Source organism: Aulostomus chinensis, chromosome 18 (genome assembly GCF_037954235.1).
Source record: "Aulostomus chinensis isolate RoL2024-O1b breed Wild chromosome 18, RoL_Achi_v1.0, whole genome shotgun sequence".
Classification (NCBI taxonomy): Eukaryota; Metazoa; Chordata; class Actinopteri; order Syngnathiformes; family Aulostomidae; genus Aulostomus; species Aulostomus chinensis.
The window spans coordinates 22786718-22810369 of record NC_141337.1 but is presented as its reverse complement, the minus strand read 5'-3'; the positions used below and the strand labels follow the sequence as shown (position 1 = coordinate 22810369).

The following is a 23652-nucleotide window of genomic DNA, read 5'->3' as shown; positions in this document are numbered from 1 at the left end:
AATACAGTCTATATATATATATGTAGTCTGTATTAACTTTTATATATATATATATATATATATATATATATACACACACACACGATATATATCTTCTCCTCATAGGGTGGTTTTGTGTCCTCCTCTTGCTCAGGTCCTAGCTGTTACTGCGCTCTTCTGGACTGAGGTTACAGGGGTTGTTCCTGAGATCTGCTGGAGCCACTCTCCCAGTTTGGGGGTCTCCACCACATCTATCACCACTGTCTTCTTCTGCTGTTTGTCCACCACTTCTATGTCCGCTTGTTCTCTTGGTACCACTTGGTTGTGCCTCTCCGTGTTTGCTTTTGTGGCTAGCATCTTACCAGCTTACACCCTGCTACATGTGTATGTAGTACAGCAGCTTAAATATTATATATATATATATATATATATATATATATATATATATAATATTTAAGCTGCTTTGGGTAGTTATATTAAGTTCAGTTGTCAGAAAGTATATAAATGAAGTAATGAAGGAGTGAAGAAAAATCTGTGTGTGTGTGTTTTTAGCTGTTATATATATATATATATATATATATATATATATATATATATATAACAGCTAAACACACACACACACACACACACACACACAAATACATCATTCAACCCTCTTTTTGTAAAAGATCTCAAGTCAGAACTTTGTGTTTGATACTGAGAGATGAATTGTATCCAATACTGACTGTAAATTGTATTGGAAGTACTTGCTGTGGGAAGTACACAGCTGTGAACACCAGCTCCGGCGGCATCATGATGACTCGGTCAAAGGTTCAGAGGTCAGATTGTCTCTCCAGTCTTCCGTCAGTTGTCTGGAAGCAGAGGGCAGCTCCAGAAATAAACGCCACCACTCGATTCAGTTGTAACGTCAGTCAGCGGCTCTTTGGCGTCTCCTGACAGGCCTGATAAAACTCACATTGTCGTCCAACTACCATGATGACATGGTGCCTTTGAAGGAGAGGCCGCTGCTTCCAGCTCTGCTCTGCCAGGGCGGCCACCTCTGGGTTTGTTTAAACGATGATGTTTGTTGGAAATAGTTGTCCCGCGTGCGGGACCACAGGCGCGTGGTGGACCGTAAACAGCCCTCCTCTCTCCGGTCAGATTACGAGCTTCGTCTATCGATTCCCTAAAAAGCCTTGAGGTTTCCATTTCATATCGAAACTAAATGAGCGGTCGGGACATTTAGGACCTGTTGGATTTGTGTGAATCCGTTCAAAAGCGCCTTTATCAAATAAAACAAAACGGGGAAAAAATAATGTGAGGCCTCACTGCAGAGCATCGGCCTCAGAGATCCAACTTTATTCTAGTTTTGATATGAGAAGATGGTTTGACAAGGCGAGAGGTGTCGGTCGTTGTTTTCTTTGTAAGAATTCCCGAACAAAAAAGTTGAATTTTTAAAAATTTGTTTAATCACAAATTATCATTAAAAACATTGCACTGCTAAACGGTTAAATAGGTTAAATGTTCCTCTTCGCACGGCAACACGAGTCGGATGAAATCAGGTCAAACCAGTCGGTGTTTTCTCATAGCAACACTTTTGAAGTGGTCAGATGTTACTTTGTCTTCATTTATTAAGGTGATGGTTTTAAATTGGCTAAATTGATGGAGAAATAAATACTTAAGTACGGCCTGGATTTTTATTGGGTGATTATTCGCCTTATGAAAGAAAATAAGGAGCTGATCGATTTACATGTTTTCATCTTAATTCCACGCCCGCTGAATATTCAAGCGGCTGCAGCGGCCCTCCTGGAGGCCGATTCTCTTCTCTGCGCGGCTACACTGGGAGCCACTTCATCATCCGTGCGTGTGATTTGTGTGACACGCTGAAGCGCGGGAGCCAATGAGTGCGCTGTGTGCGCCAAGTCCGCGCAGCGAATGTCTCCAGTCGCGCAGTGAGCTCTGATGGAAACACGCTCGCAGCTCTGCGCCGCCAGGATCTTCTTGACAACCCTCGGAGAAGGCAGGCGTCCCTTTAGGTTCGTCTGGACAGTGAAAAGGCGGAAAGCAGCACGGTTGGAAGGAGTTGAAGTTCCCTCGAATATTTTTCTGCTTCTTTGTCAGGAGTTTTTCGTTGGCGCTGTTTCGGCTGCGCGGCGCCCGGGATGCGTCTCAGGCGTCTCTGCTGGATTCCCACTTTCTGAGCACTGAGCGGTTATTTGAGGACCTTTCAGACGGGATGTAGCGGAGCGCGAACCGGGACGACATTGTCACTAAACGGAGGCGCACTCAACTGAATTCTACCGCGCTGGTGTCACCTCATGGAAGCTGGAAAACTTTCCTGAAACTTACAGATTTTTTCTTCGTGAACATACCTGGTGGTCCTATTATGCCCCCCGTCCGGAGGTCCTAGCTGACCCCTCTAATTCCCCCCACCGCTCCGCACCCCAATGATGACTATGAGCTCAATATCAGACTCTTTAGTCCCGCCTGATCCCTCCAAATCGGCGTTTTTGGAGTTCGGCGGCCACAGCTACCACGGACACCAGCAGTCCTCCCCCGGACTGGCGCACAACCACTACCCGGTCCACGGTCTACACGCGGTAGGGCCCGCACAGCACGACAGCCCGTTCTCCTCCGGCGCGTCCTCGTACGGTCGCCCGCTGGGATACCCTCCGTACCACAACCCAGTGAGTGCGCACCATCACGGACACTACCTGCCCTACCAGCACGGGGGGCCCGGCGGCGCGCTCGGACACACCAGGCTGGAGGACTCGGGTATGAGGAACACTTTGATCGTAAATAATCATTTATTGAATATCTATTATTTCACATCAGGTGATTTCAGACTGTGTGGAACTGAGGACAAATCACCCCATTTTTAGATGGACTGCAGTGCAGCTGCGTGTTTTAATAATAAAAAAACCCTCAAATGATACAAATGTTGAACACATTCGAGGACAACGCTTCAAATATCTGACGGAGAGAAATGTCGATCTTGACAGATGTCTTATTAAAGATCATTAAAATACTTTTTAACTGAAAAAGAGAGAAAAGAATGAAAATAAACCACAGCGGAGCGCAGTAATTGGAACCACGGTTGCCCGCAGCGGCGTGTTTATCCTCTGAGGTTGGACCCGAGATGCGTTTGAGGCCTGCACAAAGTGTGTGACTCCACAGGCTGAGAGAAGCAGCCGACAAATTAAAACACTAACCAGGCACCAAGTGACGCGTCCTGCTGCCTCGATTAATAATCACACGTCCCTTTTTGTGCCTCACAATAATAAAGGCGGAATTTGATAAAACCGAAATAATTATAAAACCCGCGGTGGATGTTGACTTTTCTCAATAAACTCCAACCTTTCGGAAAGTTTTAGCTTCGAGATGCATCATTTTACCTCCAACCACGGAAGAAAATACACTTTGATTTCATTTTTTTTTTCATATTTAGACTTTTTTGTAAAAAGACCGACAAGGCCTCTTGCTGTTGAGGTTGCGGCAGCAACGATTTCATTTCCATTCTTTTTTTTTTTTTTAATATATATTTATAGCAAACGAAATAGCTTCTAAGTTCCGATAGAATAAAATAAAATAAATTTTAAAAAAGGAACAAAAAGAATTCAAGACAGAAAAAAAGACAGAATGACAGGTTTCATCACCAGCATTTCTGGTATGAGATGAGAAATCCCGAATACATTTTGAACTCAATCAAAGTAAATTAAAAAAAATTCAAATTATTATATTCTTTTCTTTTTGTAATAATTTGGATGTGTGTGAGGAGGAGCGCTCTGGGCTCTTTATTACCAGCAGAAGTGGCTGTATGTCCACGTAACTGCGAACACATGTAGCAGCACATGATGTAATAATAATGATAATAATAATAATAATAATAATAATAATAATAAGTATTAATAGTGATCACATTCTCCCTGTCAAAAAGCTAAACATTCTTTCTTTTTCTTTCGTTCTTTCTTCCTGTCTTTCTTTCTTTTTTCTACTACAACGTCGGCATCATTTTTTTTTTAAATCTTTCTAATTCAGTTACTAATCAAAGCTCTATTTTCCCATGATGCTCTGTTTTCGCACAGGTCCTCCAGCCTTTTTAACAGCTCAGAAACGCTGGCTTCTTCCTGCTGGCATGTGAAGCAGCAGTGAGTCCACGGGAAGCTGCCATGGCTCAGCTCTCTGAAGCTTCTGTGGTTGCTGTTGATGGCTCTTGTCATGCAGCGTTTCTTCTCCTGAATCCTAAAAATAGTCTGGATTCATGTTTTTTAATGGTTTGTTGATCAGAGGAATAGCAAAGTCTCTGACCTCTAGGGTCCAGTGGTACATTCCATTCCCCATTAAGCATAGAGAACCCCGGCATGATTCAGTTGTTGTGATGTAATAACGGACTTATGGTCATTTTCATATTTTGTCAGAGAGAGAGAGGGAGAGAGGGAGGGTTCCCCATCGTATTTGTTTTTAATATTTCTGTCACTGTATAACTAAGTGTCCCACTTACATAGCCTGGTTCTATTCTTCAGCGTCGATGGTCTCCAGTGTCCCGGGACTGTTTGCATGTCCGGCTCGGTTATCTGAGCGTCTTGTGGGGCCTCGCCTGGTCCACAGCTGTTCTGTCCTGCAACTGCAGCCTCTGAGCTCATGTCATAACAAAGATCAGCATGGGCACACACACACACACACACACACACACACACACACACACACACACACACACACACACACACACACACACACACACACACACTTGAAAGTCTTTCATTTCAAGAAAAAAAAGAGAGAGTTTTTACCTGCATCAATGGATTTGTTCCAGCGTACACTTCTACTGTAGGTGCTGTGCATGGCGCATGTGACCCGCCAGTTCTGGGCCCGATTCACAGAATGATTTATCGTCACGCAGCCTTGCAAATCCAGATGCAAGTCTATTAATATCGATTTTGCAAGAGTTGTTTTGTGTGAGCTTCCGTTGCGTTTTAGTTGAGATGGATTCATTTTCTCTGCAGCAATAAAAATGCTGGAGTCTATTTAATGGAAACGCGTACAAAAATAATTAATGACATGTATTTTCAAGCACATTAACACACTCTTAAGTTTTGCTTTCCCAGCTTCCATCACACTCTAATGAAGGCCATGTGTGTGTGTCGTAAAAGCAGACCTGCTTCACGAGTTTCTGCTTTTATCTCTAGTTTCTATCTTTTCGTACTGAGTGTTTTAGTTTTTGTGGGGTAGAAATACTCATCAATTTGTTTATTAAGCAGCGAAAAAGGAGCTTCTCGTGTCAAAAGTAACGGGGCAGTTTTGAGATTGTCCTCAGTAAAATTCTGCTCTTGTCCCTCGCTCAGAGCACGACAAACCCACGGCGGTGATAGAAAACGGGGAAGTGCGGCTCAATGGCAAGGGGAAGAAGATCAGGAAGCCCAGGACCATCTACTCCAGCCTGCAGCTCCAGGCACTCAACCAGCGCTTCCAGCAAACCCAGTACCTCGCCCTGCCTGAGCGGGCCGACCTGGCAGCCAAACTGGGCCTGACACAGACCCAGGTAACACACTGGACACACAACATTCAGAAAACCCCATTTTTACTTACTTATGATACAATTACCTGATCCATTTAACTTTATGAAATTTTCGGACTCTGCACTGAAGGAAAAACTCATTCACAGCATGTGCAGCGTCACTGAATAAATACAAAACTAATATCAGAAAATTCGATTCTTCAACTATTTTTAAACATGTAATCTTGGTATATCGTGTCAAAATGATCAACTCAGCTCGTAAATCTCCTCATGACAAGAGCCTGATCCATTCGTAATGTAAGCAACGTGTCAGCTAATTTCCCTAATTGAAGGTTTGTCGCTCACCCGAAATTCCTGAGCGTGCGGGGCTCACAGAGGAGATCCCAGTGACATCAGAGGAAGACGCTGCCACTAAATACACTCCAGACAGAAAATGTAGTTCTAATAATATAACTGGGGTATATCAATATTTCAGTACAAGAATAACTATAAGGTTTCTTACTTCTGCACCGTAGGTCACAGCAACAAGTCTTAGCCCCGCCTGAAAGCCCAAACAGAGACTGGGACATTCTTGTGAGCTGGTGTCATCACACACTCCTCCATGTAATTAGGGACCAGCTGGTGCAGGACTGAGATGCACTTCAATGTCATGTCAGGCTTATCGTTTGATCGATTTTGGGGATGGAAATATGACAGTGATCCAAATCCAGGATAGGAGCTGAAAGCGCAGCAGAGAGCACAGACCTCTGCTGCAGGACCAGGAGCCCACATTTGCCATCATGTATGTTTATTATTGGAGAACTGACTGGATTATTTCATAAAGGCCTGTGAGTTACACCCTGAAAAATGAATTGTTTGAAAAAGGAAGAAGGGAAGGAAGGAAGTCGGAGAAAAAGCCGTGTTTTTCTTTTTTTGAAAGAAAGTGATATAATTTGCATTTAGATCCAAATTTGCAAAATATTGAATCGGTTTGTCGTTAAGCAACAGCTCGTCATGACACAAAACATCAAGCAGTTTTTGTGTCATCTGAAAAGCGATGAACCAGAAGTGGGGAATAAAAATATGACCTCCTTGAAAGATAAAAACTAAAGATATAGAGGGTATATGCATCACCAATAGTGTGTGTGTGAGTGTGTGTGTGTGTGTGTGTGTGTGTGTGTGTGTGTGTGTGTGTGTGTGTGTAGTTTAAGTCAGCAAGAGTACATTTGGAAGTGTTTCTGACATCACCGTCAACATGAAACAAACATTAATTGCCCTGAAGATTCAGAAAGAAAACAGTGGCAGAGGCAGAGGGTGTGTGTGTACATGTGTACATGTGTGTGCATGTGTGTATGAGTGTGTACAGGCCATGGTCACACACGGTCAGTGTGAGTGTGTTTTTATTTACGTGAGAGACTCGTTGCAACACTGGCCATTTTTTCCTCCTATACTTTACACTGTAGGGTCTCACACACACGCACGCACACACACTCATGCAGGCAAACACACGTAGTCAGGCAGGCACGCATGCACACACACTAATGCTTCCTTCTTCAGCTGTTATTAACATTTCCATGTTTCCCACATTCTGCATTGTAAACTCTTTTCTTGTCTGTAACAACATCTCCTGTCCGTCTGTCCCTCCTGGTGAGGGATCCTCCTCCCCTCCCCACCCTGAGTTTTCTCAGATTTTTCCCTGTTAAAGGTTTTCGATGGAGTTTCTCCTCAGTCGATGTGAGGGTCTGAGGACAGAGGATGTTGTTATGATGCCATGAAGCCTGGAGACAAACTGGTGGTGAAAACGGCTCTACAAAGAAAATTACCTTGCCTTGCCTAATGCATGCACACACGCACGCACATGCACTGAATGTCAGCCATTTTGTCTGTCACATTCAAGCCAACATGCCATCGTATTAGTCAGAGACACGCGCCGCTGACACACACCTCCTTCTCATTTAGGAAAAGAAAAAGAGTTTTTCAAAAGTGCGACCTCAGAGGTGACCCCTGCATGACCCACGTTAGGGGAGGAGGATGTATGACCTGCTATGAAGAACCCGGTACCAGACAGTATTCATGTGAGGAAGGATCAGCTCAAATATGAGCTTGTACTTTTATTTTTCTTAGGTCTCAGTGACAACGGTACACAGTAACAGTACCACTGACTTTGATGTGAATGAGCTGACCAGCTGGAAGGTAGATGAAGATTTCTAAACTTGTTATCCTGAGCGTACAGCAAACGCATCATCAAGCAAATTGGTGCCATTTCATACAGAAGCTCACATTCTCATTCTCATTATGAGCATTCTTTGCAGTCAGAAGTAAAGTTTGCTGTTATCGTCTGATGGCTTCATCTCATGTCTGCTAGTTTGCTGGACAGAGGAAGCGATCAGTAAATCAAACCCGTTTCTTTATAAAGCAACACAATCCTGTAAAAACAAAGAACAAACACAGCAGAATTCATGGGACAGCACAAGTGTGGAACAGGACAGAATTCAATAAATAGATAACGCTAAGACCCGGGAGACAGTTTTCAGGCCTCCTGGCAAACTTCTTTTATGCTTTGGTGCCGACGTGCTCAGCTGTCCAGCTGTCCAGCTGACAGATTCACCGTTCCATTGGCCGTCACAGCCCATTCAAACTGATATTCTTGTAGAAAATATGCGTTCCCATGTCATTTAGTTTGTAGGAAATCAGATTCAGGTCTTATTGTAAATTTGACCCAAAATCTGACAGTAAGAGTATTTAAAATAGTTTTTTGAATTATTATTTCTATTGATGTGTAATCGTCTTGACTGAGCATCTAAGTGTTGTTTTCCTTCATGAAGCAACAGCAGGAGGGAGATAGCAAACCAGCGTTAGCATCAGGCCATTCTACATGCTGCAAAGAGACAAATACTGGCTTTCGTATTTAGCAGGTTGGCTCCCGGGGGATGTTTAGGTAGGATTATTTGGGATATACTCCACTGACATATGAGGAACGCTTGTGTGTGCGCTGAGTAGCCCAAAGAGAAGTCATTAGATGTCAGCCTTCGGTCCTAATCCTTGTGAATTAACCACAGCAGTTAAGTTTACACTGGGAGCAAGAGATGATCAGTTTGTTTGCTCTGGTCTTTTTTATCGCAGAAAGTGGTTTTGAATGTGGTCTGCACACACACTCGCACGGTTCCTGAAGAAGAAGAAGAAGAAGAAGAAGAAGAAAAAAACAACAGCTTTTCTTTGAGGTGCTTTTGAAGTGAGGGCTGGGCGTTGGCTGGTCGTGAACTGATCCTAGAAGCATTAACAGGATGTCTCACTGTCGCTGAGACACATCCGTATTAAAATGTGTCTTCGGGGGGTGTGTGTGTGTGTGTGTGTGTGTGTGTGTGTGTGTGTGTGTGTGTGTGTATCCGTCCTTGAATTATTTAGGGCTTTTTTTGTGCCTTGCTTTATGGTGAATGGATATAAATTTGGCAAAAAAGAGACACAAACGCTCCAGTTTCAACATGCTTCAAGGTAGCAACATCAACTGAGGGCGAACCTAATTATTCCAAATCATCCAACGTGTATTCATCTAGATGAAGACACGCGTGGCGTGTGGACGAGGTTGCAACTGCCTCCACGGCAACGTCAAACCCTCTGTGCGTTTGTTCAGGGGGAAATAAGATCCTCTGTCTCTAGGAGTCAACGGTTCGATTCCTGTTCACAACCGCACGCTCCATTAACAGACGACAGGGGTTCACATTTCAAATAGTTACAATTCATCAATGCCTCGGTTGTTTCTCGATTGAATATTATGATTACTGTAAACACAAATGAGTGGCTGATTATTCTATCGACTGGTTCAGGGAGTAAACTAAAGCTAACAGGTGAGCCAACAATGAGAGAGAACCAAACTAAAATACAGGCAGGTGGGAGACCAGGAGGGCAGCGAAGGAGCTGATCGGACGATAGCAAGCCAGGCTGGGCAGACAAAGATTTAGGTGAGCCATGCACATAAGGACGACAGAGAGTAATGTAAGAGGACATACAGGGGAAGAACATTTCAAAATAAAACAGGAACCAGAGAAGCACAAATGAAGAACACCAGAGGAACCTCACGAGCATCCAAAACTCCACAGTAACTGCAACCATCAGCCTAATGGCTAGAAGTTCTGCTGCTTTTCATGTGGAAGAAGGAAGTTGTTCTGTCCCTGCCGTTGATTTTGGAACTACATGTTGATGTTCCAGTTCTCTTTTTAATTGATCATAGCAGAGACTTTGTAATTGAAGCTTAGAAGCGTGGTCCCAGTTCCTCTCGTGCAGCATCTGCCTGCACTCGTACTGCACTGTGTGGGGTTGTGCTGACATTGCAAATCAATCACATATATCAGAGGGCACTGGAAGAACAGAAGCAACATTGTATCATCACATGCAGCTTTGGATCAATTCCAAAAAGGAGTCCATTGCTCCTCAACCCAGGTTCTATCGTTCAACCCAATCTTAAGATGTGCGCAACCTTTTCAGTTGTCCTGCCAGTAGACAAACTGAGCGACTGGCTTAGAAGAGGCAGAAGAAAGTGGGGTTTGCAGATGCGAGTTCAATGCTTAAAGTTAGGAAAAAAAAGCTGAGTTCAGATCTGGAAGCTGAAGTTATAAAAATAATCCTTTAATTGCACGCACCCTATTGTGTGAAAAGAGCAATTATAATTCATATTTTTGTTTTTAAAGCACGGCACAAAAATGAGTCCAAAAACATGGGGATAAACATCTCGCTCCCTGGTCTTAAAATCGTTGGAATTCTTTGAATGGGTTTTCTGTAAAATGGCTAAAATAAGGTCTGAGGTTAGCTGAAGATGTTCTGATGTTTTATTCTATGGAATAAAATACGTCATTAAATACCACACCCGTGAATTACGCAGCATTTTCTGTTTCATAAAGTTTTATAATCTTGGACGTCATTCAAAGCAGAGGAAGCATCCAGTCAAGGTCATGCTTCTGTGGCGTTGTTTGTTCTCAGCATAGCGTTAGCGCCGTTTTATCATTTACACTTTAACAATGCTAACAGTGGTTTTCATTTGTTCAGCTAGTTTAGCTGGTCATTGAACACATGCTAAGGTCTTTCGGAGATTATTGTAATGGATGTAGACATTTTACACACACACAAATATATTTATATATATATATAAATATATTTGTGTGTGTGTATATACATATATATATACATATATATGTATATATATATGTATATATACACACATAAGTGATGAATTGATTTCTGAGGATTTGTTTTCAATCAGCAGACAACAGATAGATGGAGACTACCATTTGTCTTAGAAATTAGTAGGTGCAAGTACATGCAGTGTACACATTCCTCACATGCAATACTGCACTTAAGCCTGAGATGCTTTTAACATATGTAGGTCCTTGGTGCATTTTCATACACATACACAGATGGAAACATACTGGTAAACACATGCAATTTAAGATAGAGATCATACACCACATCTCTATCCTGCCTTCATGCCATTAGGCTGGCAGCCAATGACTGACCGCTTTCCCTCTAAATCTCCTCTGTTCCCAGGCACAGCTGAGAAATGGCACGTAGCACACCACTTTTTCTTGGAACTCTTTCTCGCGCTCTATCTTTGTTCATCTCTCTCTCTCTCTCTCTCTCTCTCTCTCTCTCTCTCTCTCTCTCTCTCTCTCACACACACACACACACACACACACACACACACACACACACACACACACACACACACACACACACACACACACACTGCAATACAAAACCACTGAGTGGTTCAACGCCTCTTATTTCTGAATAACCTTCCCAACACAAGAGTTAACTTTTTCATCCATGCATTCAAGAATATACTGCAAAGTTTGTTTTATTGACTCTCTCTCTCTCTCTCTCTCTCTCTCTCTCTCTCTCTCTCACACACACACACACACACACACACACACACACACACACACACTGTGGCACCTGGCCTGCCTCTCAAACACCCTCCTCCCCTAATGTCGGTGTCATTAGCCACTCTCACTGGGAAGCTGTCAGGTCCATGTTGCTGCTGGAATATGAAACCAATAATTACAGCAGAAATTCTCTCACTGAGGCTGCATTAACTTAATGTGCTGTTGATTGACTGCTGGGCTCAAAAGTTACAATGTGCTCCACATATTCGCTGTAGCTCTTCATCTGCAGGCTAACACTGTGGTGTACCACTCCAGGTAATTATTTCACTGCAGGCAATGCAGCTTAGCAGCAGTAATTTTTATTATGAGTGAATAGATTACTATAAAAAGAGGGATTACCGTGACAACTGCAATAACAGCTAAATTATTGAGTTTTAAGATATTTAGAGTCAATATAAAAGTGTTACTACACCCTACACCATACATTCCAACCACTTACAGGCAGTGATTGACATAATAATAAAGATTAAATCATGTCTTTGGTACTTCAAGGGATAGTTCACCAAAAATGAAAATTCCGTCATTACTTGCCCTCACGCTGATGGAAGGTCAGGAGAATTTTTTTTTTCAACACACTGCCAGAGTGTCACAGGAAAAGGTGTTGCACTATTCTTCCAAACAACTGAAATGAATGGAGACCAGTCTTCAAATGTAAAAGAAGGATTCTAAAACCATAAAATGTCTCCATAAGGCTCATCCAAAGTAATCTACGTGTCCTGAAGCCCCAACTTACCGAGTTGTTTTGAAATATGTCACTGCAGCCATGTTTTATCTTCACGAAAAACATGGCGTCATGTCTGGCAACTCCCGGCTGCAGTGAACAGTGATGCTACAAACATGGCGTCATGGCTGGCTGCTCCAGGATACAGTGGAGAGTCATGCTACAAACATGGCGTCATGGCTGGCTGCTCCAGGATACAGTGGAGAGTGATGCTACAAACATGGCGTCAGCTGCATGTTCCAAAACACCTGTCGAAGCTTCAGGACACTTGGATTACTTTAAACGCACAGTATGGAGGTATTTTATGGTCCTTTTATACACGTCTCTCGTTCATGCACACCTCTTGCTGACCAGCTATAACCAGGTGAAATCCTGCCGCGCAGCTCATACGTCTAGTGCTGCAGGCATAACATATTTTTGTAGACCAGCTAAAAGTTCACTGGTGGTAAAAAAAGTAGTAGTTATACTATAAAGAATCGACACGATGCATGACTTCAGGGTCACCACATCGAGTTTCGTGCTTCCGCAGTTTTCAGCGCTTCACGTCAACAGCAGTTTGAAGATTCTGTTTCAGCCACTCGTGAGCAGGTGGTGTAAACTGACATATCTTATGCCATCGAGCAAATTAAAGATGTAATGCAGGCACTGTCAGCAAACTAGATTTAGTCACTGAGAGGCTAAGTAGGGAAGTTGCATAACATGCTGGCCACCGATGAGGCACTGCTCCGGCTGTTGCGTTTTGAAGATTTATGACAAGAAACACTTGTGGAGACAAGAAAATAATGAAAGGGTTATACAACAATGCGTACACAGCTTTCTGAGGTCATCAACACCAACTTACCATGCGATCAACAGAGGCCATTGACGGACACATCTGTGGTGGCAGCGGGCCCCTACCTCACCCGTGTGTTCATTAAAACTCTCCCCGTCCTTACTACTGCTTGCCAATGCCACGTGAGCCAATCACTGGGTGCCCACATAAACACTCTGGCGCCTACAGAGTTTGAGATGAGAGATCATGACAATGCTAACCAACGCTGGCAGGGAGGTGTGGTAGAACTGAAACTGTTGTGTGGCTTTGAGCTGAAGTCTAAATGCATGTTGAGTAGTCTTTGGTCCTCTGTAGCTTCCTGCAACAAGTACCTGACGAGTGGTTGCTGAATTCAAGGTGTTTTGCAAGAGAGAAAGAACCACCTGAATTAACGACAGCTAAAAGCAAGTCCTTGCCATTGGATACAGTATGTTAGGCATCACTATAACCTGTAGACTGGATGTGAAAGCTGAACGTTTCATGGGTTATTAAACAAAGGAATCATTTTTTCCACATATTTAGAGCCTATTAGACCAGGCTGAAATGAGCTGTTTTATAAGAGAGGAGTATCCTTCATGAACCACTTCAAACCATCTTCATAAATAGTCTTTTAAATCCCAGAGTAATCAGTCCCAGGAATGTTGGTGAGGAGGGGAAAACAATTTCCATTTCCATGCCAGGAGTGTTTTCTCTTCCTTAAGCCTGTCTTTTATCTTTCTCTCCTGTGTTGCTGGCCAGATCTTTTACCGAGAGCAGCATCAGCCCTTTGGGTGTTCATTTTCCTTTACAGGGCTGTTAAAACCTGTTTCACACACAAGTGTCCTTCCTAAACTCAACATAATTATTTATGATTTATTCATTCCTGTAAAGGTTGCCTGAGAGGCATATTCATGTAATTGGATGCTCAATTTGCAAGCATACTGAAAGCAGATGACATTCCAAGTGTGTCACCAACACGAGTCTCTCACCACAGAAAAAAGGGCTGTGGTGCTGCTCAGGTCAGAGTTTTCTGATATTCCAGTTGGATTCTCTCTCTTGTGTCTTTATTCACTCGATGCCGTGTGTGTGTTTGTCTCTCAGTACACAATCTTACAATTAGAGCTCACACCATGAATCAGATTGCCTTTGAGAGATGTAAGGGTTAGGGTTAGGTGCATATTTTGTAGACATGACTAACAGTGCCATGGGACATGAATGACAATGTGCTCACGTGTGATGACGTAACAATAATAAATGATAAATACGACACTGAAGTTGGTCATCCTGCATAACGCGCGCTGTGGTCCTTTAACTTGTGGAAAAGTACTTAACTTGATAGATGCAGAAATACTATTGGTATTGGTTGATAAAGAAGGATTTCCTACTCCAAAATATTCGAGCTAGTTTTTGCGATCTTGGGGGGAATGCTAACACAGGAAAGGTTTTTGTATTGTTATGATCATTTTCAATGAAAATCCCATTAAAATAATCATGGCGTAACTTTTCGTGGGGATTTTTATCAAGTAAAGATGTTTGTGTAGGCAATACATGTCTATAGATGCAACGTGAAAATGGCAACAGGTCAGGTCGAATTAATTTCAATTAATTGTGCAGCAATCAAGGAAATGGTGAAACCTGAAATGTGGTTGATAAAATTTGAACAAATTCTTAGGAAGACCCCAAAAGTTTTTGCCGAGTTTGGAGGAAGGCTGTTAACTTTTGTGTCATCTCTTTGTTATTCCTGGACATTCAGGTGAAAATCTGGTTCCAAAACAAACGGTCCAAGTACAAGAAGATCATGAAGAACGGGCCCTGTGGACCTGAGGGAGACCACCTGGCCCCTCCGCTGCCGTCCTCCTCATCTCCGTGCTCACTGTGGGACATCAGCATGGCTGCGAAAGGCGCACCGGTGCACTCTGCTGGATATGTGAACAATTTTGGCCACTGGTACCCCGGACACCAGCAGGACTCAATGCCAAGGACTCAGATGATGTGACAGACAAGTGGACACAACTCCTTTAGAACAAAATACGGATTTAAACTATCAAGTTGACTGGAGCTGTCTTCTGGAAACCAGTGATTGGAGTGTGAGACACTCTGGAGGCAAAAATAAAATAACTGGCAGCAATTAAAAGCAGGGGACAGAGCTAAAAGCTGACGATGCCCCTGGTCAGTTTCTTTATACTTAAACAAAAAGGTTAAATCAGGTGTAAATAGACAGAAATACAGTAAAGTGTGTGTCTTACAGAGCTTACATTAATCGCAGGGCTGCTGGCCCGAGCCACCACTGGGGCTCGCGCTGTCAAGTGTAGGTAGAGGGGGTGCACAGCTAGAGGCCGAATGGTTTAGGAGGTACAGGACTTGAAAAACGAAGGGAATAAATCTTCCATTTGCAACTGACCTGGACCATCGAAGACTCTACTGACTGAGACCATAACATCATTTAATTAGAACAATCATTTTCAACATCAGTAGACGCGAGATTTAAGGCACTTCTGCATTTACTTCATTTTTCATGATCAAGGCTCTTTTAAATAGTATAATAAACCCACTCAAACTTCGAATTGTAGCTGATGTTGTCACAAAAAATTGTTTTATGGTTTCAGTGGAAGGCTGCACGGTGGTGCAGTGGTCAGCACTGTGGCTTCACAGCAAGAAGGTTCAGGGTTTGAGTCCTGGCTCGGACACAGGGTCTTTCTGGGTGAGTCTCCATGTTCTCCCTGTTCCTGCTGGGTTCTCTCTGGTACTCCAGCTTCCTCCACAGTCCAAAGACATCAAGAGGGACCAGGTTAATCCAGACTCTAAATTGACTGTAGGTGTGACTGGGAGAGCCAATGGTTGTCTGTCTCTATGTGTTGGCCCTGCCATGGACTGGTGACCTGTCCAGGGTGAACCCCGCCTCTCGCCCGTAGATGCTGGGATAGGCTCCAGCCTCCACGACCCTTAACAGGAATAAGCGGAAGACAATGGATGGATGGATGGTTTCAGTGTTGCACAGAGAACTCAACACTGGCCCGATCAGTCCCGACACGTCCTGAACCAGTGTCAGCTGACCACTTGTGATTGGATCTCGCTTCCTCACTATATAGGTCATACTATTATTATATTTCTGTTAGCAAAGTGACACACTGGTACTTTGTTCAAGTGTCCACCAACACATGCACTCCCTTAGGACACTGACATTTTTAGTCACCGTCTGGGTTCGACTGATCTGGCTGGTTAATTATTTTACAAAGACAAAGAGAACGGCTGCCGAGCAAACTACGCTACAGCGAGTTTCCCGTTCCTGTTGTTCGGAACTTAAAATCTTTTGAGAGAAGAGAAGAGTCAAAGCAGTGCAGACCTGGTCCTGGAGGTCCTGGCTTGTTCCTGACAAATCAGTCACCCAAGATGTTTGAGACAGCCAGAATATCATAATTATCTATAATAAACATGCACAAATCAGAATAGTTTTATCTAAAAAGAAGACATCAGTTTGTCAGGTAGCCCCTTCCGCGTGGACACACTTGGGTTCCCACTGCTAATGTGGTCCAGGATGCGATCCTGGACCACTCAGGGTGGGTCTTAAATCACTCGCAGAAGTGATGTGACCAAAACTCTCACTCCTCCAGTTAATAAACTCTGAGAAGTCGCGTGGATTTATTTGACTGACAGTTTGGTTACTTTTGCCTTCAGAGTTACTTTGCCTGACAGGGAATGTTCGATAAAGATTCCGCTCCAATCCTGGTGTTCCGTCCTGGCAGCGGGTTCCAGTGAGGCCAGCACAAATGTCATGAAGAGGAGGAGGAAGAGAAAAGCGTCTTTCTTTTAGGGTTGAAAGGACATTAGGACAAAGTATTCTGAGCGTTTTATTAATTCTAGCAGGGTTGTTGATCGTCCCACAGAGGTGTATGTAGCAACCCCATCAAATCATCGATGACATCACCAACAGGAGCGCTAACAGGGAAAAGGAACAATTTAAGGGTTCTTTATAAAGTTCTTTGTAAAGGAAATAGGCACTGACAGGTTTTTTTTTCCCCCTTTTCTCTTAGAGTTGAGCCACAAATAGAAACACACGACCGTATCTGAGAGCCACATCATCGATTATGTTGACCAAATTAAAAGAACTGCTACTCTTTTTTATTTTAATTTTAATTTTATGGGTTTGGACACTGGGACTTGGACACAAAACAAAACAGGGATGAACGAATTCTGTTTCTCTACTTATGTTCATTTTGGTTTGATTTTTTCACCAATAGAGTTTCTGTCAGTGAAATGTCTCAGCCCAACACATTTATGCTGTTCCTGTTACAAGACTCCTGAAGTTTTCAGACTTTTATGTATAACTACGCAGTATACAGTGTATATGTACATGTAAACACACTGACGACTGTTGACTGGAATTTGTTTCTCAGCATCCTTGTTTTGCCAATTTCGTGCTGGCGAAGGGTCAAGGTAGGCATCGACCTCTGAAATAAATCCCACCCGTATTTGATTCCGTGTGCTTATCTTCCATGCAGAAATTGAAATAATATGTTGTTGCACATTTAGCCTCTGACAAATGACAAATTCAGGCAAAAGCAACGCAACACGTCCATCTCAGTGCGTCTGTGCCGCTCAGTGGCCTTGGGGGATCGTCTCTGAAGTCATAAATCATGTTGTTTGCCGCTCAGACATCTGGAAAAGCAAAAAGAGTTGTCAAACATCATCAATGATTTTTTTTCTGAAATGACCACGTCAATTATAGGTAATTTAGGACACAGCTTGTTAAATAAAGCTTTCACTCCACTGCTGTAATTATCTGTAATTGTCAGTCAAGGGAATATCCTTTCAGCCTCGGGCTCTTCAGTGATGGAGGGAAGTAGTGGATTACATCAAATTGGATTACTGAGACCTAATCCCTTAACTGAAAAAAGAAAAAAAAAAAGGTTTGTGGACACTACATAAAAACATTTCTGCTGCTCGTGGTTTTGGCCCTGGACTTTAGTTTCTGACGTTCTTGAATATGACGCGACCAACATAACAGCACTTCTGCCACTTTCTCCTGTTGTTGGACTCAAAAAGGAAAAGTAGATGACATCAAATAAAAATGAGTTCATGTTTTCCAATTTCCATTTGGTTTTGATTGATCAGATGGGAATGAAAAGACAGAAATATTTTTTGCCTAAATTGCCTTCAGTTGCAGTTCAACATGAGAACAAAAGGTCACAATGACATAAAGCAGGAGTCGGGCTGTCCGAGTGTATTCGTGCTCTAACAAGTGCAACGTTTCCTCCTGTCACAGAGAGAGATGTGAGTGCTCAGTCACTCCCGGTGACTGTCATCTTAACAGGGAAACACTGATGGGAAACCTCAAGTTCTACGCCTGTCAGAACTTCCCATAACCCCTCACTTCCTCTTCATAGTTCTGGTGAAGACATTCCTTTCTTTAAATGACTCACACGGTCGGGGAATCTGGGAAGCACTTAGGTGTAAAATCTTAGAAATATGAATTACTTTACGGGACTTTTATATTTCTATCAATTCTTCATTTTTGGGGATTTCAAATCAATTAGGATTCACAGACTTTTTATTTACATGCTCTTTAATCGTTTTTTTCAAAGGGGGAACAGCCAGGATAAAACAAATAAAACAACACAACTCATGCATCACTTAGCCTCCCTTGCTGGGCCTAAACTCAGCAGTCAGTGTGGACAGGCGAGCCTCTGCTGGCTGATCCCTCGCACCTCTCCTAAACGTCCATTGTCTTTACCTAAAACACGCTTGTCGATTCAATTGCGTGAAGCACTCCGACTCGCATCTGGAGACGTGCTTGAATCCCATCACTCTTGTTTTAAATGATAATAATTTTAAGCTCCTAAAACTGCTACAATGTCCTGCTTTCATGCTGTGGTTGACACAAACAGATTTTATGAAAGACCTGTTTTGTTTACATATTCGGGTTCATGCAACACAGACGGTGTGAATACTAATCAGCGTGGGCCCTCTGCCCACCCGCTGTTGCCATCCCATCACAGGTGGTCAGCTTTTGCTCCAGGTGTGAACACGTTCTGTGTCCTGAACGCATCCTGAGGTCTGGTCGCTGTGGTCACATTCTTGAAGTGGTGTGAACGCGCATGTGTCCAGGGCCACATTGAGGGACCGCCCCATCAGCTGATGAGGTCCTTTGTTGAATCAGAAATTCCAGCACTGAGTGAGACGTAAAAGCCGCATCTGATGATTATGAATTCCTGAGTCGTGGAGGGAGGGTATAAATGAGCTTTCACACATGTTAAGTTAATATTGTTTTTTTGTTATTTGCTTTTATTGTATTGTTTTCACATGCTCGAAATAAAACCTTCATTCATCATTATTATTATCATTATTATGGCTGCAACTTTGGTGGGTCGGTTTGTGATGAACAAGCATCGCAGCGCTTTCTCACTCCTCTGCTTCTAGCATCAGCTGATCACCATCATCACCTCTCTCTCTCTCTCTCTCTCTCTCTCTCTCTCTCTCTCTCTCTCTCTTTCTCCCTGTTGACATCAGGTGTTTTGACTCCTACATTACCCACAATACCCAGCAGCATTGGTCCCACTAGCTTCTTTTTAAGTGTGTATTAGATGTTTTCTTAACATAAGATGACACTGAGGTTTGTGGTGATGAGGTGAAACTGTATCCGTAGCTTGAACTGGACACAACATATGGAATGGTAGTCCATCCATCCATCCATCCATCCATCCATCCATCCATCCATCTTCTTCCGCTTATCCTGTTAAGGGGGGGTGGAGCCTATCCCAGCGACTTTCGGGCGAGAGGCGGGGTTCACCCTGGACAGGTCACCAGACAGACAACCATTGGCTCTCCCAGCCACACCTACGGTCAATTTAGAGTCTGGATTAACCTGGTCCCTCTTGATGTCTTTGGACTGTGGAGGAAGCTGGAGTACCAGAGAGAACCTTCTTAACCCTGCACCACCGTGCTGCCCTGGAATGGTACTGTGCGACCATAACAAAGTGCAGGCCAGCACAGGGTGAAGTTCCTCAAGGCCTGATCAGACAACACAAATTCAGCCAGATTTTAGGCCCGTTACCTCGTAGCCGCTCGTTGTGCTGCAGCAGGCCTGATCTTAGAATGCCGTGGACCATAAATCCTCAGGGCGCAGTGAGACGTAATCCTCAGTGCAGCCAGATTCAACCAGACGAGCACGTCCATCTGGCCTGACACCCTGACTGACATCAATGACGTGTGTCCTGATTGTGACCAATGGGATGCTCCCTAATGTTGACGGTGGCTCTGATATCAACACATAGCTTTACCATAGCTGCATCTTCATGGTATCAGGGGTCTTTTTTGTTTTGGTTTGTTTTGTGGAAGCAGTGGAGCAAAACTGAGGCGCTTGCATGAAAAAATACTATAAAACTGAAGATTTCCCGACCTGCTACTCAGCAGATAATGCGTTGTAGCCCCTAGCAGAGAGGGAGAGAGAGAGAGAGAGAGAGAGAGAGAGAGAGAGAGAGAGAGAGATAGTGAGAAAACATGTTAATTAAACAGTCATAAACAGTAGGGAGTTACTTTATATTTACCAGTTCAACTGGACCCCGTGGTGCACAAACACATACACACTGAATTGAGATGCTGCTAAGTGTGTGTTTGTGTGTGTGTGTGTGTGTGTGTGTGTGTGTGTGTGTGTTTGTGTGTGTGTGTGTGTGTGTGTGCAAGAGAAGCCCTACTTATAACAGCTCAACGGATATGTTGTGATATTTGCTTTTTTTTGTGAGTATTTGAGTATATCATACACAAATGGTTATATACAAACCTGATGAAATAGATTTACTATAATTAATTCTGATTAAAATCCAGTGATTGGGTAACTTAACTACGGGGTTTCTTAGGATGAAATAATCACTATTCTTTCTCATCGCTGCGGAGGACAGCTGACAGACTTTCCAACTCTTCAGCAGCAATGACACCAGCCAATCGCTGACCTGCGTGACAAATTATCTGCCATCCGCCGGGGTCAGAGGAAGCCAGGATCCACCCGTGAAGAGAGCACTCCATCAAAGCCCCAGCCAAGGTGAACGTTTGCCCTCAAGGTCAGTCACAACAGTGACCTGAAGGTCATGGCGAGACCCCAGTGAAGAACCCAGATCAGTTTCTCTGATTCTGCAGAAATTCTTTGATTGTGCAAGCCAGCTGTCGAATCAGCGACTGAGATCAGGTGATCTGGTAGGACAAGAAGCCAGATGTGGCGGTCCCGGGCTGGCTGGATGACACATGGCCAGCGCTGGATGGTCTGGCGGGCTTTCCTACTGTCAAAGTCGTGACATGTGAGGCGTTGTGTTGCCAGGTGAAACTGCATGCTTGAGAGTAGAGTTTTACCACAACTGTGAGGTGGAGGGATTTTACCCAGGGAGGGAAATGAATGAGACAGAAAGCTTTGCTGTGCCTATGAGAAATCATAACCCTGAAGATGATCTGATGATAAATAGGAGAGAAAACAGAGGGGACGCATTCATAGTTCTGCTGATTGTATTTCAGGGGAAAATTACATGTCATGACGCAACAATTCACTGGAATATCTTTCAAACAGACTCTCACTCCCGAAATGAGGGAATCATGCGGCATCGGTTATTAATAACTTCATGTCTAAGCTATCGATGAAACTTTGGATTTAAGGTGTAATTTGAAACTCTCAAAGAACCTTTGCATTCATATTCCTGATAACTGATACTGTTATGAAAAAAGATCCTTTTTCATGTGAATCGTGTCAGACATGCACAGGACTTAGTTGGCTTTATTTTCACATTCCCAACATGTCCCTGCACACAAATTGCTATCTAAAACATATTTTATTTATCCTGTTTTATAGTTTATTTCATTCACTGACAAATAAAAAAGAATAGAATGATATAAACACAAAGAGTTCCCAAATCTTGAATGAAAGGAGGCAGAAAGAAATAAGAGAAAAACACAAAATCTCAAATCCTATTTTTCCTGCCCCTTCACACCAAGAAATCAATTTAAAAGGAGAATTATATTACAAAACTATATACAATGCAAGGTTTCATCAATTTAGTCCTAAATGTTGGTGTTGTTTTTTCCCCTTTGGGTTGTAATGGCTCTTTTTCTTTTTTTCAAATCTTTTCTGGATATTAACACATAAAGTTTTTATCAGCTTCGAACAGGATTTTCAGAATATTGGAATCTACCAATTCATAAGATTTCAGGGTACCTCACATATACATCAAGGCTTTTGCACATTTCCAGAACATAAACAATAGAAGGACAGAATGTCCGCTTCAACCCCAGCTCTCCACAGACGCGTCACTCGGACACTGGCGAGCTGGTGGCAGGGCCGGACGGTCAAATCAGCTCCTCTTTCCTGACAGTTAAAAACTTTCCCCTCAGCTCAGCTCACAGCTGATGTCATCTCACCCTCGCCTGCCCCACGGAACACCAAAGAATGGAAGGGTAGAAGCGTAACCTCCACTCAGCTTCTAAACCCCACCTTCCCAGAGTTCCCAGCGCCGTCGCCTGGTAGGATTTGACCCACCAGATGTCTTTTTTCATCACTTGATTAGAACTTTGGACAGGACATTGGTCTGACATTGCACTTGCAAGAAGTTACAGTACATTTGTGCTGTGTGTGTGTTTGTGTGTGTATGTGTGTGTGTGTGTGTAAATATAGCTATATAGAGGTGTGTGTGCGTGTGCAGGTATATATATAGAAAACATAATTTGATCTCATAGCTTAAATAGCCAAGTTAGCCCAATACTGCTGTTCTACATAACTTGGAGGATGGAGGGAGGACGCCAAGCACATGGAAACAGTCTGTTCTGAATCATCTTTTCATTTTGGATGCTGCATAGCAGGAAAAAGTGTAGAATTTTCCCCCAAATTTTTTGTATATCTTAACAACATCTGGACCCAAATCCCATGCCCTGAGTTCGTTCTGCATGACGCCCTCTGATAACTTGTGTACTTTCACCTCTACTCCCTCAGCCTCCCTTACAACTGTTTGGAAGCTTAACGCTCCAGCCGACTTTCCGAGGCATAATTGTTTTAAAAATTCTCACCTGCTTGGGCAAACTGAAGATTCACAAACGTCATAGCAGTGACAATTACAAACCACAACCAGCTTACATGGGGAATCACCAAATTAGCTGGAGGGTGAAATGGTTTCTTGGTAAAATCATCATGTGATAGCCAGGAGCCACAGTGATTCTGGTGAAAGCTGCTTTCCCAGCAGTCACACGTCACCACAAGTAGTTGGCTTTTTTAACATGTTCCGGCACATTCTTCTCTGACAGGCTGGCGGCTCATCACAGGAAGGTAACAGCCTAAACAATCATGGAAGACCTTCTGTTGGGTCTGGGGTTTGGGTCACACACTGCAGAACAACAAGGTGTCCCTTTCCTTTTCCTCCTACAGTTTTAAAAAGCTTGTCATTTCTGACTCTTATGAAGGAGATTATGGTGGCAATGACTGTTAAAACACCTTCAGATTTTCATACGCAATCATTTTTAGTTTTTGTTAATGCATAAGTATACCTTTTAATTCTCATTTCCATATTTTATTATTTATGTGAATATATATTTTTGGGTGGAGTAAATGCAAAACATTGACTATTATGCAGGTTTTTCAGTTATCATTTCCTTCAGTGTCAGTTTTCAAAGCAACAATAACATAATTCTATGATATTAACCTTTTCATTGTGCAGTATTCAAAATTACAGTTGTTTTTTTTTCTGTGATTCAGCAGGGTGTCGTACTCAGAAGGATTTATCCAAAT

General features: G+C 43.0%; 1 protein-coding gene across 1 annotated transcript; it reads left to right on the top strand.

Moving 5' to 3' along the window:
* Positions 1 to 1926: 1926 nt before the first annotated feature.
* Positions 1927 to 19209, top strand: LOC147245775 (homeobox protein Dlx4a-like). The gene is made up of 3 exons (XM_086185304.1): positions 1927 to 2733; positions 5301 to 5497; positions 14653 to 19209. Exons 1-3 carry the CDS (start codon positions 2406 to 2408, stop codon positions 14893 to 14895), a joined length of 768 nt encoding a protein of 255 aa, XP_086041430.1. The 5' UTR covers positions 1927 to 2405; the 3' UTR covers positions 14896 to 19209.
* Positions 19210 to 23652: the final 4443 nt, after the last annotated feature.